Raw genomic sequence first — 16,351 nt, 5'->3', positions numbered from 1 at the left:
ATGACTTGACTCTGATCAGATTGTTGCTTTTATGTAAGGATAATTTTGTGGTGGGAGGGAAATTAATCTCATTCGACATTCAGTATACTGAAGAGGATCATCGCCAATCAACGTTCCATGTTACATTTCGTTTCACAGTATGATTATCGATCGTCGTATTTGTATTATTTCCTTCCACGAAGAACATTAATTTCTATTCATAGTGCTTAAAAAATTGTCAAGTGTGAATAAACTAACTCGATCAGTCAATTTTCTTTAAAAATAGTGTATTCAAATTCAATTCAAATTTACTTGCTATTCATATAATTGAATCATGACTACAATTAAGAAATCTATACGAAAATTAAACACTGCAATTATCACAACATGTATCGTAGGTTTTGCTGTTTCTTACTATGCATATTACGTGGAATTAGCAAAGGAAGAGGATGATTTGTACGAAGCAGTGTGCGATATTAGCGAGCATGTTAGTTGCACGAAAGCATTTTCCTCCGAGTAAGTATAGGTTGTTTAGTTTTAAAACATGTATTATACAATTTTGTTGATATAAAACTCATGCAATTTTGTGTACGAAGAAAATCTAGAAAACTTGTCCACAATGTAATTCGTGTTCTAATCGATGCAATTATTTTTTAAGATTATAAATAAACGAATTTATTTAACTCCAAATTTTTGGTACTTCATAAATCGATATATTTTATAACTGTAAATTCATGCACTGTACATTGTTTTTATATGTTTATTTATCGGACAGTGTTCTACATAGAAATCAGCCTTCTTTATTCTTGCGCATGCGCTCATATCGAATTTTGAATTAACTCTCTTATGATACGCAATGAAGATAATTTTGTAAGAAACATTAATACTTTTTTGTCTATATTTTTCAACTTGAAAATACTTGGTGAATTATCATTCATTTTTAAAGAGCTGTATATAGCTAATAACTAATTGACTTTATTACAGATATGGGAAAGGTTTTGGAATAATTCCAGAAACATCTCTTTTATATGCGCCAAATTCTATATATGGATTAACGTTTTATCTTTTGGTCGCAATACTAAGTACGTATCGTATTTGTGATTCAATAAATTTTCATCCATTGTAATAATGTCATAACCCTGGGCGGAAAAAATATCGTTTCTCGTTTTCTAACAACACTTTAATAAATTTTTTAGGTATATCAAATAAGTATGTTACATCAGCCCTTGTCGTAACATTAGGAATCTGTGCGAATCTTGGTACGCTTTATCTGGCTTACATTTTGTACAAATTAAGCAATATTTGTGTAGTTTGTGTTAGTCTGTATGTCGTAAATGCTATTCTTTTAATACTTGCTGTTAAAAAGCAGCGAAAACTATATCGAAATAATGGCACAAACAAGAAGAAAAAATCGAAATAAATATGAATCTTTAAAAATCTGATTTTACTAAAATCTTCCGAATTTTGTTGCAAAGTCGTTAAGAATGTAATAATCATGATATTAATACATAGGTATTATTTACTTAACGTCTATATCTTGTGATTTATTAAAAACTTTTCACATTGTATGGAAGGAATCTGTATGTACTATTTAATACATTTCATTTGATGATTGTGGAATAAATGCTATAAATGCAACAAATCTGGACAATTGTAATTTCACCTTGTATTAACATAATATAGTAATAAAATATCCCAAAATTTAACGTAACATTCAATCACATATTCTTAAACATGAATCGCTATCGTTATCTCATTCTCCTCCTCTACCAACCTGATATGTAATCTTGGATTGTAATTGAATACGTAAGTGAAAAAAATTAAATAAATCTCGCATGAACTGTGCTGTAATAAGAAACTGTTTGAAAATATTAGAACAAAACACGCTCTCGTTGATTCATACAAAACGTGTCTATCTCTCATGATATACATGGACAATATTAATATCACTATACTACACTTTACACTATACAAAAAAAAATCTTAAACAATCATATATGATAATTAATAATCGCATAATAGATTCCACTTCAATTATATTGAAGAAAGCAGTTCATTATAAAATTATTAAAAAGTCTCCAACTGAACAACTTAAATCGACTTAATGAAAATTATTCAATACTCGTGTCTGCTGCTTTTCAACAAATCCCTGTTGCTACGACTGATACTGGCCAAAATGCCGGGACTCTTCAATGGAGGTGTCTCGTCCAATCTATTTAATTGCAAGTTAGATGTGTACGGTATTTTGGGGGGCGCTGTGTCAGTGCCGTTTCTGTCAGCTTCGACGTTAAAGCTCTTGCTACGTAACAACGACGATCTGTAGCTTCGTTCCGGCTTGGCCGGCGGTTGAACGTTGGTCGGTACCGCCACCTTTGGCGACGTAACCGTGTTCTTGATGGAGATATTGATCATGCTTCCGTACTGACGCGACTGGTTCGCCGATGACGGAACGATGGCATGTGACGTTCCCAATTTGATTGCATTAGAAACCGGTTGCTGGCGTCTTGCTAGAGTCTGCGACCGTACGTATTGTCCTCCGGCATGCAGGTTCCTCGGCAAGGTTTGAGTGCTCCTAAAATGTTCCTCTCGCTCGTGATCGTTGACTAGCCGACTGGTTGACTTGCTAAACCTGCCAAGTGAACTGGATGCGACGCTGAAACGCGTCGATTCGACAATTGACTGTGGAGCAATCGTTCTTCGAGATGGCTGACGAGCCCATACGAAACTACATAGCGGCATAGAGACATGCTCCCTTTCATGCAGCCTTCACCCAGCATCCGAAGCGACCGACGTTTCGTCGCGAAATGTCTTACTTATACATCTATTCTACATACATACGTAATTGAACAAGCAATGAAGCACACCGTTCTACGGATTCGATTACGCAAATCTGTATCAGCTTACTGAAATGTCTTTCGACGCTCATACGATTACGCCTTTCTTTCGCAGCCAGGCAATACGATACCGCTGCTCTTACTTTTAACAATTAACTTGCAGACATAGCTAACCCATATATGCAACGATTAGCCATTTAATATTCTTTCTTTCTTATAACTTAGTTTAGTTACCTGTACTCGGTTTCAGCGGTAGCTCTACCGCGTGGTTTCCCAGATCTTCTCGCATCTCGGTATCCTTTTTCGCGGCCGTAGATACTTCCTCCGAAGGGATCCTCTCCGAGATAATACCTGTGCAATGGTGGCGTTGATTCGCTGCGTTGCCATTGTTCTTGTACCACTTGGGCGCTAGTTTTCGCTGTTTTCGTGATCTTATTCGAATTATTGCTGACGGTAGCATGGTTCCTAGGTGGTCTTTCAGGAGGCTTTTCCTCGGTATCCCTTTCGTTTATCAGAGGAATGTTTTTGTCGATCACATTGTACTGCATGTAGGTCGGCCCACTGTCGTCAGTCTGAGTCAATTGAGAAATAGAGCTGCTATTGCACCGTTTGTTCTTCCTTTCGCTGCTAGCAGAGCGCAATTTCCCTACTAGTTTCCTGAAAGACTCGCCGATCTTATACTTCGAATGTCCCGAACCTTGAACATTTAAAATGTATATAAATATCATCGCCTTGAAAAAGAACATTCACTTCAAATGCCTTTAATACTTACTTTTTGCGGGACGAACAGGAGTCGAAGTCGAAAATTCAGTCGATTTCTTACTGTCGCGTAAATTCAATTCTGGCATGGGTGACGTTGATCGAGATCTCGACGTTGATTTCTTCCAATTGTCTCGCTCCGCTGCCTGCTCTTGGACATTTCGATTGCGATTTTCCCAGGTTCTTTGTACGACGTGAACTGGGCTGGTAGCACGACCTGGTATCGAGTCGTTTAAACTGGTCTTTTCTTCGGATCTCGTTATCCACTAAAATTAACAATATCTTTATAATATATTACAACAGACTATAATCGATACACAAACATAAAAGATATAAAAGATACATACCTGTTCTTTCGACCTTCGTCGAACAGGTGGAGATGGTGGAGTACGTGGTCGATCAAAGGATTCTTGGTGTTCGCGACGAAGAACAGATTCATAAGTTTTTGAGTACGTCGATTCACCTTGGTTCCTTGAGTGATCCTGAGCATATCCGTTTGTATGAACTGCTTCGACGTATTGCGGAGAACTTGTTCTTGCTTGACTTTGTCTCTCTAGATAATATACATAAATGTTTAATAATATCGAAGTATATTATAAATTATATAAAATATCACAAAATTGTAAATGATTCCCCGACGAGATATATTTTAATCCTGTAATACCTTTCCCTTGGTATCTCTCAGACCACTCGCTTATTCCGTGAAAATATCCCGAAGGTGACGCTGAATCGCGACCAGTACTGCGTCGTTGATGTCGATTAGAGTTCACATTCTGATAATCCCGTTCCTTAGGAGCACAAGACTTCATAGTAATGTTAATGTAGCTGGTATTCGCGCTGGTTGGAAGAGGAGAGTCATCAGCATCGATAGATCCATGAGATGAACGCGACTCGCTACCAAAATGGCTCTCCAACCATTTAGACGTTTCAAACTTTCTCGCTTCATCTTCCTCTTCAAAATCCAATGGTTTTTTTGTTAAAACATCCTTGCGCGTTGGAAAGCTCTCTCCGGGAAAGCCTGCAATAATAATCGTTGAATTTCCATCGTTTATAAAAAAGTTCATCTTTAAAAGAAACGTCCATCTCGAAAAGATTAATGGGCCGATTCTCACGGCATATTAGCGCACTTTAACGATGGTCGAATAGCAGAAAATTTTCTAAAGGGCACTTTTTTCGTACTTTATATAAGATTAAAAAAGAAGAGAAGTACCAGAATGTTTATGGAAACGAGTAGTTCGCATGGCTGTAGGCGATGATGTCCAATCTCCGATTCGTTCTCCCTCGGTGGTCTCTGCGACGTAGCGCATTTCACGGGCGACCCTCTCGCCACCTGAGATATAGTCGACCACGTCCTCGTCCCTCTTTTTAACGAACCTATGCGAGCTTTCCTTCTTTTTCTCCGACGCGTCGTCACCATTTATGTCGCTTCCGTCATCGGGAACCTCGTGGTCTTTAATCTACGATTAACATCAATATCGATTATAATTATATAATTATATAATTCAATTATCGTAACTCGTGATTGACAAAGTTTAATAAAAAAAAAAAAACCAAAGAACGACAGGAAAATGTTAGCAGTATGGAATTGATTGATAATGCACTGAATTTTAAAACTCCTGTAAGAAATGGATAATGAATCCATCGTACTCTTCAATTATAAAACCGTCGAAGATCACGGAAAAAGACACGATAGCTAGAAACAAGAGAATATTTGAAGAAACAAACCTCCTCATGCTCAACCGTTCGTTTCCTCTCAGTAACGATCAATCCATCGGCCTTAAGCTCCTTCTTTTCCAAGGTTTTCTCAGTGTCGATCACCTTGTTCGACTTGGTCGTGTGCTGGACGACCCTGGGACCCGTTTGAGACGCCAACTGCTTGGAAGATTCAGCAAGGGCCACTCTCAGATCGCCCCGGTTACTTCTTACAGCCTTCTGGTACGCCTGAAACCAGACGAGTCACCGTTTAGCCAGTTAGGTCCGGCCAGTTATTATCCGCTGGAAATCACCTCGCGTTCCGAAATCTCGTCCGCGATAAACCGGATCGTCCGGCTTTCGCACGCGGTCCCTTCGCGAACAAGTGGAAAGAAAGGTGTTTCTAACAGCGAAGGTCACAACACTCGACATCCACGACAATAAATGTAAAGCCACAAGTCTTGGATCAAGTCAAGAAGAAATATATATCAACGTACAATTTAATCGCTATTAGGTTCACTATTGGCCATAAATATCAGTACACCTACTCGTTATATTTTTTGAGAAACTGTAACAAATTTCACTTCATTTGATAATAAAATAGTTAGAAAGTAAAAGCAGTGAAAAGTGTTCAATTTGTATCGAATATCATCAAATGTCCCAGTACTTCCATATGACGTGAATGACTAAATATAAAGTTCTGATATAGAGAATTGTATTAAAAGATGATATTAAAAGAAGAGAGAAAATATTTTAAATATAGATATTACGCAACGAGAGAAACTCGTTTATAGGTGAAGATATTCGCAACGTTTGAAGGTTGCCATCAATTTAAGCAAAACAGAATGGCCTGCATTGGTCGAGGTCATTAAAGGTCACTTAAGTAATTAATGTTTTACATATGGAATAGGTTGTTTTTAAGCTCGACGCTTAATCGACGTTGATCACTTGAAAAGCTCGAATTGAAATTAAATGTATGTGATTAACATAGATTGTCGAGTTTATTTTTCGACAGGAATTACGTGAATTCAGTTTACACGCAGATCACCTGACGACTCATAAGGATGTCCTTTATCTTTCATAGCTGAATTAAGAAGAAGAAGAAAAAAAAAGAAAGGCTAAAATGACCTTCGCACGTTCCACACGCTTATAATAACAAGTATTTATCATAAGAAAGTTATCCTCGTTTTACAACGTTTTTATTGAAACGCCTGAAACTTCATCAGATATCTTTCTATGTTACAAATAATTAGAAATAAGTGAGAAAAAAATAACCTGCGGGTGTAGTCCCTTGAAATATGATCAGTGTCCTACATGATCCATTTTATAGACACGAATTACCGTTTGTACCACTGTAACACCCAAACGACACCAAACATTTAACAGTTTTACAAAATACCGGCGAAAGGTCCACAAGGAATCATATCTGATCTCAGGTGTTGGTCGTCGTATCGGCGCTCTGTCAAAGAAGAAGATAGGGGGGCGAGAATGAACGTTATCACCGTGTAGAATCACGTAATATGCTGTAATCGCCGGTAAACGGATCGGAACAAGGAAAGTAATCTGTGAAACGTATGTCGGTCGCGACCAGATAGGAACGTCGAAGATAGTCGAGCACGGAACAGCTGCTATGACTGCGATCGTGGCATCTCAGCTCGTTCGTCGCCATTCGGTGAAGGGAGAGCAAAGTCGAGAGATCATCGACTTCCACTTCTCGATGAGTCGTGCCTCTTTGTCGCTCTTTCTCCTGTGACCTCTCCTTCCTTAGTTCTCCTTTCTCTTCCTCTCTGCTTCTTCTCCTTAGGTATCCCTACTTCGCGTATCAGCCGATACAGCCGATCAGCCTCTCTTTCCTTTCGTTCTTCTTCATCCAGAACAATTCGACCTCTTCGTTTCTGAATCGTTCATGCGCGAACGCGAATACCTGTTGCCTGGCTTTTGCAATGCAGAAGTCAGTCCCCTCCAATGAGAGATATTTCCTCTTCTATCGTAACCGCTAGTAACCGGTAAGCCTCGTTGCACGCTCGATCGACTCTAGAGACGATCTCACACTTTCGTCCTAAAGTCTAATCCAACTAGCTTCCATCTTCTGCTCATGCTGTTCTCTCAAGCTCGGCCTTTTAACGATATTTCCAGGTTTTCATTTTTAAGCGTCAGTGTCATCTCCGTAGAAAAACAGTATGCTTTACCTATTATCGATTCGTGTGACTATTTGCACGTTCGTTGAAATTTCACGAGGATATTCCATGAGCAAAAGATTCTCCGATCTACTCGATTTGTTACCACATAGATTTACGATAAGCAACGTGACAAATACGATTGGCTACACGATACACCTGTTGCACGCCTTCTCTTGATGCACAGTCGCTGCCTTCCGTGTTCGTCTCTTTCCGCTCAGGCTTCATTAATCATCCGCCGACAAGCGTTCACAGATGCCTTTTGACGATGTTTGACAGACCGTCAGAAAAATTACAAATTTCTGGCTTTGTCGATCGCTAGAGGAATTCGCTCTTCGGCGAAGGGTAACGCGGACATTCTTGCTAATAATCATACGTAAATGCGAGGCGAAGTTTAACAAAGGTGTGAAATGAAAATATACAAAGGAATTAGAATCGATACTTATAGAGCTTTTGCACGGTATATAAACGAACGTGCGAAGAGAAAAGGAGGATACAACTAGTCTAAGTGTATGAGTATACTTTAAGATAAAGAGTCAGCATTGTCAAATTCAACAAGCTATGAGAAACTTCAGACTTACATGATCTTTCTGTATATTTCATTTGAAAAGTGTCTGCATGTACACGCCTAAGCTAGTCGTACTGTATACTTTCTTCGCATCTCTGTTTGTTTTGTTCGTCACCCGTAAAATTTCTCAATTATGATGTTAAGCAGCACTTCAAATACATTTCTCCTCTGCAAGAGAAAGCTTGTACGGCACACTTTAAAGAAATCGCCATTCGCAAATTTAGTAGACCAAATAGAAACGAACACGTCCCCCGAGTTCCATAATGTACCGTTTTGTCCACATTGGCCTTGGCCAAGTCAGAAATCGGTGTACTGGATAAATCCGGAACTCGAAATTTTTCCAGACCGGGAAAGGAAGTTGGTCAAAAGAGGGCACCGTATTTGTGATCCACGGGTACCTACCGTAGTGGATACATGTGGGATGAGCCTTGGCGAGAGGCGAGCTGACCTTTACGCGGCAAGAAAGAGAAAGAACGTGTACTACACCAGCGTATCGCGGCACGCGCAGGTGGAATTTAGATGTGGGTGTGTCTCGTCGATATATGTACCTCGTCCGAGATATCTCCCAGTTGTTGACGATCTTCTGTCTCCAGCCTCTCCTCGATTTCCTCACGACTCCTCACTACCGTCTCGTTTAATTCCTTCTGGACAATGCTACCGGCATCGGCAGAGTTTCTTCCACCTGTTGGCCATTCAACTTCTTGCGGTTGATCACCGGTTGTTCGTCTCTGAAAAGAAAGATCGATAAAATGGCAGTAATAATAAGAAGGTTTTATTATTATATTTCAGTTATCCGAAATAGCCTTACTTCTTGCGTGGTATGCTCCTGTTGCTCGACGTCTTCGGTAGTATTCGTGGTAACCAGAGGCCCTGAATCGACCACGACCTCGCCATCCTCGAGTACAACCTGTCGCTTCACTCTCGTCTCGATCTGCCTGGTGGTCGTTATTTCTTTTTTCTTTCGAGTCTCCCATTCCTCTGAAAACGGAAGCGAGTACTCTTTCCACTTGGACTATACAATGCCGGCGTTATTGCGAAAAACCAATCTTTCTAACTGAACGAATAAGAATGGGAGGTAGAGAGAGAGAGAGAGAGAGAGAAGGGAGGTAAAAAAAAGAAAAAAGACGAAGAAGAGTTGAGAAGGAGAGAGGCGAAGTGGTGCGAGTAGACGTCGATGATTGCAGTGATCCGTTTCGCGACGTCGAACAAGAATAAGAGGAACTTCGCTGATGTTAATACGCTTCACGGTAAATGTTTGCCAGACCTCGGTTCGCACGCGACACGCCTTCCTTCTTATCTTGTATCTAGTTATTTGAATCACGACTCGAACGTCCGCATCACGAACAAACAATGCATGACAATCACGTTCGAGGAATTACCTTCTTTGACCAAAGCCACGGAATTCTCAGGGTCGATCTGAAAAGTAAAAAAAGTAGTCGCATGGTTAAACTCGTTTCTCTGACTGTATATGTAAAGGGTTGTAGCAATATCTGTCCGTCTGACTGTGAGCACAGGAATAAATGATTTATACCTTTATAAGGTAGGTACAAAGACGAGAAGATCTACTCACGAGAATCGGTGGAACGCTCGCTGACGGTGGACGAGCCTCGTATCGCCGTGTTGAAATCACCTCCATCATTCGATCATGCCTGCTGGTGAATCCTAGTGCTATTAGAGGCTGTCGTGACAGGAAGTGAAATTATTGGTTCACGGATTCCTCCAACAAAAGTCTGCCTTCTTATCCGATTACTTGACTTTTCTGGAATAATCCAGAATATAATAATATACATATCTTCCTTTCACAAATCATAAATTTATAAATTATATCAGTTTATACAAAAGAAATTAGGCGACAAGAGAAATTATTGTAGTATGGAGGAAAAACTGTCGGGGAAAACCTGGTGAGCTATAGGTAGAAAGCAAGGACAGTGCTGACAGGCAGAAAATGATAGAAAATACTGATGGGCCAGATGCTTGCGGCCCTTTGGGACATTGGGTAATCGAAAAAGATGCATTTGACCATCTTGGGACAATAGCTGTAAAACCTGTGTACGTTGTAATAGTACCGAAAACTCTGGCAAAGGAAGTTTTGGTAAAAAGAGTGGTCAATAGTCAATATTCAACAGTAAATAGTAAATAGTAAGTAGTAAATAGTAAGTAGTAAATAGTAAACAGTAAATAGTAAATAGTAAGTAGTAAATAGTAAATAGTAAACAGTAAATAGTAAGTAGTAAGTAGTAAATAGTAAGTAGTAAACAGTAAATAGTAAATAGTAAGTAGTAAATAGTAAGTAGTAAATAGTAAGTAGTAAATAGTAAGTAGTAAGTAGTAAACAGTAAATAGTAAATAGTAAGTAGTAAACAGTAAATAGTAAATAGTAAGTAGTAAATAGTAAACAGTAAATAGTAAGTAGTAAGTAGTAAGTAGTAAGTAGTAAACAGTAAATAGTAAATAGTAAGTAGTAAATAGTAAGTAGTAAATAGTAAGTAGTAAACAGTAAGTAGTAAACAGTAAGTAGTAAACAGTAAGTAGTAAACAGTAAGTAGTAAACAGTAAGTAGTAAACAGTAAATAGTAAACAGTAAGTAGTAAACAGTAAGTAGTAAACAGTAAATAGTAAACAGTAAATAGTAAACAGTAAATAGTAAACAGTAAGTAGTAAACAGTAAGTAGTAAACAGTAAATAGTAAACAGTAAATAGTAAACAGTAAGTAGTAAACAGTAAGTAGTAAACAGTAAGTAGTAAACAGTAAATAGTAAACAGTAAGTAGTAAACAGTAAATAGTAAATAGTAAGTAGTAAACAGTAAGTAGTAAATAGTAAATAGTAAATAGTAAATAGTAAATAGTAAATAGTAAATAGTAAATAGTAAATAGTAAATAGTAAATAGTAAATAGTAAATAGTAAATAGTAAATAGTAAATAGTAAATAGTAAATAGTAAATAGTAAATAGCTGGAGTTGCAACTAGTAGCAGTTGCGAGGAAGCTGCGAATAATTGCAGGTTAATCGTTACTCATGAGTTGTGAGTTGTAAGTTGTAAGTTGAGTTGTGAACTACGAATTTAGTTGTTTTTAACTGTATCACATTACTACATTAAGTTCTAATTAAGTAGTTGTAGTTTTCTGTTTCAATCACAATAAATAAATAAATCTATATAATAAATAAAGATCATTATGATCCTGATCTCTATATTATGTATAAGATTTTCTTATGGATTTTTGAACCTTTATGAATGTGTATAATAATTTGTTTAATATTTAATAGCGTGTCGATCCCTCTATTAATGTTCGCTCATAGTTTTCCCTTCAATTCACTTTTCCTCTCAACTTCTCGTACAAAAAGTACATATATTTATTAAAAAATAGAATAGAATAATGAAGTAGTTGAAACGAGTCGCAGTTTATCAGTCCCGGGAATCATTTGGGTAATCAGGATGTAAGAAACAACAGGGTCATCTCGATCCGATCGAAGTCATCGAAGATGCAGCCTATTTAACGCTTCTAGCGTAATCGTGACCACGTATGTCTAGTAATCGCGTGTATGTGTATAGGCGGGGCATAATAATTCATCAGGACGCTCTTTCTGCATGGAAGTCGAAGGCCGCTGTGGCGCGCGGGTCTGTGGTCGCGGCCACCTCGATATGGGCTGCGATACGATATCGAGATGGTTAAAAGACACGCGTGTGCCACGTACGACCAGTTTCCGACGACAGTGGCGTATTTCTTATATCGTTTAACCCTTTGGCCCAAGAATATACTAACGAAGATATAGGTAAATATATGCCTATTACAAAATTAGAATATTCGGAGAAATGAAATCAGTAAATTATTCAAAATATACTGAAAAAATACTTGTGAAATTTGTTTTGTTAAGTTGCAGGTGATTTAAAAAATAAAGACAGATGATGAATTGTGATTCGGACGCTCGATTCTAACTCGTGCAAACCTTGTATAACTATCTAAAATATGATCAATATAATATTAACAGCGATGAATACCAAAACTATTCATTATATTAATAGAATTATAATTAATGGAGGAAGATTGAACGAAAGCATCGGCCTACGCCATTGAATACTTGCGTCCTTGCGGTTGGAATTACGCACGAGCTCTCCCTGTCCTGGCTGGAACAGGTACGTAAGTATCACGATTTTTTTCCCTTAGAATCTAGGCTTATAATGTGCCGTCTTAAAGCAAATGACGGCTACCAGAGAAAATAATCGTCGACCACTTCAAACCGGCACGCATTGACGTTCCGGTCAGCGATAATTAATGTACTTTACAAAGTAGAGAGAAAGGGAGAGAGGGAGAGAGAACGAAAAGAGATCTCGTAAATGAAGAGACGACGTCGATCGAGACTAAGTTAAAAAGCAGGAGCGATTCGTATTGACATCACGCACCAACGACGATTCTATATACGACTGTGTCGGTCTTTTCTCATTGGATATGCACGTGACGTCAGGCATGTGTCACACTGGTGTGCGGCTGAACAAGTGAAAACTGTCCATCGCGGAGGACGTTTTTCTGCTCTATTGTCACAGCGAACGGAACGAAGTTTCTCGACTTCCATCATGGTAGAAGATACTAGTTAATAATATTTTTTAAATATTATTCTAATATCGTTTCTCTTTTACATCCTTTTAAGTGGAAGAACTACGAACTACGTGGACCACGAATCTTCCGAGATGATAGTTTTTATCGAAGATCTTTCTCTGTCTGTTTTACTAAATTTTTATGTGAAAAATCGGAGATGTCACGATGAGAGTCGAAAGCACAACGGCAGACAATACAAGTGATAGAAGACTGTGAGTCTTAAATTACATGGATCGTAAATCGACAGCGAACGCGATTGTTCGGCGATTGCGTTTAAATCACCGTTCGACATGTCGTCGGTGATTTAAATGCGTGGCCGAAGAACGAAAAGCGACAGATAAATAGAGCGATCGGAGAACAGGTGGACACTCGTGGGTGGTATGTCTGTAATGCGATGAACACGTGACCCCGACAAGGACGTCGCCATTTTGAGGAAAAATAAGCGCGGCAAGTTTATACGTGACATCTCTCATATCTCTCAATCATCCAATTTTCTTCTAAAAAAAAAAAAAAATTATCACTTTTATTATACATTGTGTAAAAGTTATAAAAGAAAAATAAACGTATTGCTTAAAACAAAATATACTGTTCGAATGCATTTAACTGTAAATAACTTTAATCCAAACGAAGAAGCGGTGAAGTAGAGAATTAAATAACTTGATGCATTTAGAATTTCAAGGAAGAGAATATCTGACCGCTCTTCCGCGAAGTTAAAAAAAAAATAGATCGCATTTCTGCTTTCGCGTTAACCGTACTCAAACCATGACAACTAGTCATTGACCAAGTCTCGTTATGAAATTAATTCAATCTGACAATCATGTAAAACTGTCGGTTCTAAACATCGGTAATCTAATTGCGAATTAACATGCAAGTGTAAACAAAATCAAATAACATCGATCTGGTATGGAGAACACGTAATAAGAGGAAAATAAAGGCATAGACTAGAAACGTGTCTTTACAGCCGATGCACTGGGAAGATTCCCATCGGTACTCGTGCACGGCAAATTACGTAAGAAGCTGACAATGCTAGTCTCGTAACATCCTCGAGCAAAAAGCGATTCGATGGAGCGGCCAGCCTTCTCTACGAAAGTACACGCGTTTCAGAATTGCGGTAAGCAACGAAAGAGAATAACGTGGAATAAGATTAATTTGAATTTAGCGGAGAGCAAGAGTCAGCGGGTGAAAAAGGAAAAAAAAGAGCGGTGTTTACATTCACCTGATTCCTATCGATACTCCAATGACCGCTGCTTTTAAAACCATAGATAGATGGATCGAGTGTAACGATTCTTCGATATCTTGTTCTTTCGATTACAAGTACGAGTGCACACGTGACAAGAAGTAGAGAAGTCGTTTAAATCGTCGTTGAACAAGTCGTCAAGTAACGGGTAAAATGCCACAGCGTGGATAATCGAAAAACGAACGACAAACCAAATTCCCGCGCATGCTGCCGTGGCCAGCGCTCACGATACTGTTCGTCCGTAGAGCGCTTTCTGGCGGATCTCCCAGCCGCTGGAGTGCTCCCAGTGGGAGACGAAGATCGCCGGAGCAGCACGAAGCACACCCGAACTATTGGTACCGATGAGATCGAGTTGAATCCAATCTGGGACCAGTAGCCTGTTCCATAGACAAATCGATTGTCCGAATCGATATACTATTACCAAGCTTTGTTTAATGAAATAGGAAAAGATATAAAGTATGAAGAGATATTCGAAAATGTCAAGTTGAAATATATGAAATCTACTTTTTTAATTTACTAATGAACTGTAATGAATCTGTTAATCGATATATTTTTGTAGCTGTGTATTTTAAAAATTATAGGCAAGTATTTATATTTCTAATTTCTTTATCGTAGTAATGAACTATTCCTGTAACGAAACTAATCGTCGCGAAACATGTTAAAAGTAAATTCTGAATGGAACAGGAACGAGATAGCTTGACTGTATATGGCTAAAGGATCCCTTTGTCAGAGCAAGGACAAAGATCGAATCAGGGACAATACCAGTAAGGGATATTGTGGCGAGAGACAAGGACATCCGCGTTTCAACAAAATCGGTCAGCGGGTCACAGATAATTCTCGATGAAGTCTGTAAAACTGACTATAAGAAATCTATCATAGTATCATAAATGTATTCTATTTAGTAACTATCTAACTAAGAGCAATATTATATAACGAAATAATATACGAATAAGCCCGATGACTGTATTTTTTTAAGATTTGAACAAAGTTCAACTTCGAGTTCAACCTCTGATCGATAATAAATATTAATGAAATAATTAGCATGTACGACATTCATATGTAACACTAGCTTTCAACAATCAACAGAATGTTATGAGATTTTAATTACGAACAAACTGTTGATTTAAATATGAAATTCTGTATTAAACAATCTTTTTCAATCTACGAATATGTATCTGAGAATCATGTCTGCGTGACATTTAAAATGTAACGCCGACTAAACTGAGGAAATTGAAAGGAAAATTTAACCTCCTACACGGGTTATCGAAAAATATATCTGAACAGAAACGCCAAATACATTTTCAGAAGCCTATTCTTAGCACTGGGGGTTAATATGCAAATGCAACGTTCCAAGTGAATACCTTATATTGCGTGCGTGTGAAGTGATTCATCCGTGAACATAATCAAAATATTGTATCTTAATATCTGTGTTCGCGCCTACTTCGTCCGGTACCAAAAATGGTTGCTTAACGAAATAGTGGAAACGGAAGAGAACAATATTTACATGTACTATGAATGTGAAAATGTTGATCGATACTTCTTCGATGTACTTAAGTAACACTTTCATCATCGTAGAGCAGTTGCGAGAATGTCGCTATTATAATTATCGTTAACGTTGCCGTCGATCGTTATACCATGACTCAATACTGCATTGATGCGCTCTGTTTACACTCAACAGTGAAACCGTAATAGGTACTACTGGCACGACTGCATAGCTCAAAAGTACTGGCGTTCAGAGAATTTTGCATTTCGTTTACGTAAAATGTAACGAACTGAAAAAGAAAGAATAGTTTAAAGAAATGTATACACACTTAGAAATACTAGATATATTCATTTTTATCATTTAGTCATAGGGCAATATATAAAATCATTAACGTAATTTTAAATAGTTGCAAATTTAGCGACTACAACAATAAGGCTAATTCATAAAAGTTAATTCCTTCGAGGATAAAGCATCTCATTTGTATCTACCAATTAAAAAGGCAAACAAAGGTCTATTAAAATTTCACCGTAGGTGAAATCGCTTTGAAGAAAACCTTAGAAGTAATGAATGATCTTGTACTAAAGCTCCCCACGCGTAATTTCATTATTCTGGTTTTCCTTGGCGCTAATCTTATTCTCTATATACAGCCCGCAATCGTAGTATCCTTGGACAGAAGTAGGTACGCGTCACTGGTCTCCGGTATTACAATCGTATCGAGTAATCATGCCAATGTCAATAACAGAAATTGCGAGAATGATAGTGGAACATTGGCGTGTCAAATGGTATAAGCAGTTAGTCAGATACCGAACATATAAACATGATCCATTATAACGTCGCACGACACGCTAAGTACATAAATCGTCGACTAAAAGTCTGAAACAGAACCATGATAGTATGGAAATCCACCTGATCGACCTCGAATTATTCTTCCGGGAGGACGAGCCGTACGCAACACGACGTATGTATGTTTCATGTATGTAGGTAAGCAAGAAGGCGGCCCACGTCAGTTGCGAGTCGGGGCAAGCTTACC

General features: G+C 38.2%; 2 protein-coding genes and 1 long non-coding RNA gene across 3 annotated transcripts; 2 read left to right on the top strand and 1 right to left on the bottom strand.

Annotated features, from left to right (window-relative positions):
• Positions 1 to 54: 54 nt before the first annotated feature.
• Positions 55 to 1,621, top strand: LOC100647907 (vitamin K epoxide reductase complex subunit 1-like protein 1). The gene is made up of 3 exons (XM_003399291.4): positions 55 to 495; positions 964 to 1,061; positions 1,176 to 1,621. Exons 1-3 carry the CDS (start codon positions 314 to 316, stop codon positions 1,397 to 1,399), a joined length of 504 nt encoding a protein of 167 aa, XP_003399339.2. The 5' UTR covers positions 55 to 313; the 3' UTR covers positions 1,400 to 1,621.
• LOC100647667 lies at positions 1,622 to 14,107 on the bottom strand. The gene is made up of 12 exons (XM_012314287.3): positions 13,818 to 14,107; positions 9,580 to 9,768; positions 9,389 to 9,425; positions 8,818 to 8,987; positions 8,558 to 8,737; positions 5,298 to 5,513; positions 4,783 to 5,029; positions 4,237 to 4,590; positions 3,920 to 4,125; positions 3,586 to 3,838; positions 3,048 to 3,510; positions 1,622 to 2,632 (listed from the first exon to the last, which is right to left on the bottom strand). The coding sequence occupies exons 2-12, from the start codon at positions 9,646 to 9,648 to the stop codon at positions 2,095 to 2,097; spliced, it is 2,733 nt and encodes a 910-aa protein (XP_012169677.2). The 5' UTR covers positions 9,649 to 9,768; positions 13,818 to 14,107; the 3' UTR covers positions 1,622 to 2,094.
• LOC125386008 lies at positions 11,451 to 13,182 on the top strand. Its single transcript, XR_007225821.1, has 2 exons — positions 11,451 to 11,780; positions 11,883 to 13,182. It is a non-coding gene; the product is annotated as an uncharacterized LOC125386008 (long non-coding RNA).
• Positions 14,108 to 16,351: the final 2,244 nt, after the last annotated feature.

This window comes from Bombus terrestris, chromosome 11, assembly GCF_910591885.1.
Source record: "Bombus terrestris chromosome 11, iyBomTerr1.2, whole genome shotgun sequence".
In the NCBI taxonomy this organism is placed as follows: Eukaryota; Metazoa; Arthropoda; class Insecta; order Hymenoptera; family Apidae; genus Bombus; species Bombus terrestris.
The sequence above is the reverse complement of the archived record's forward strand: the minus strand, read 5'-3'. Positions and strand labels throughout refer to the sequence as shown.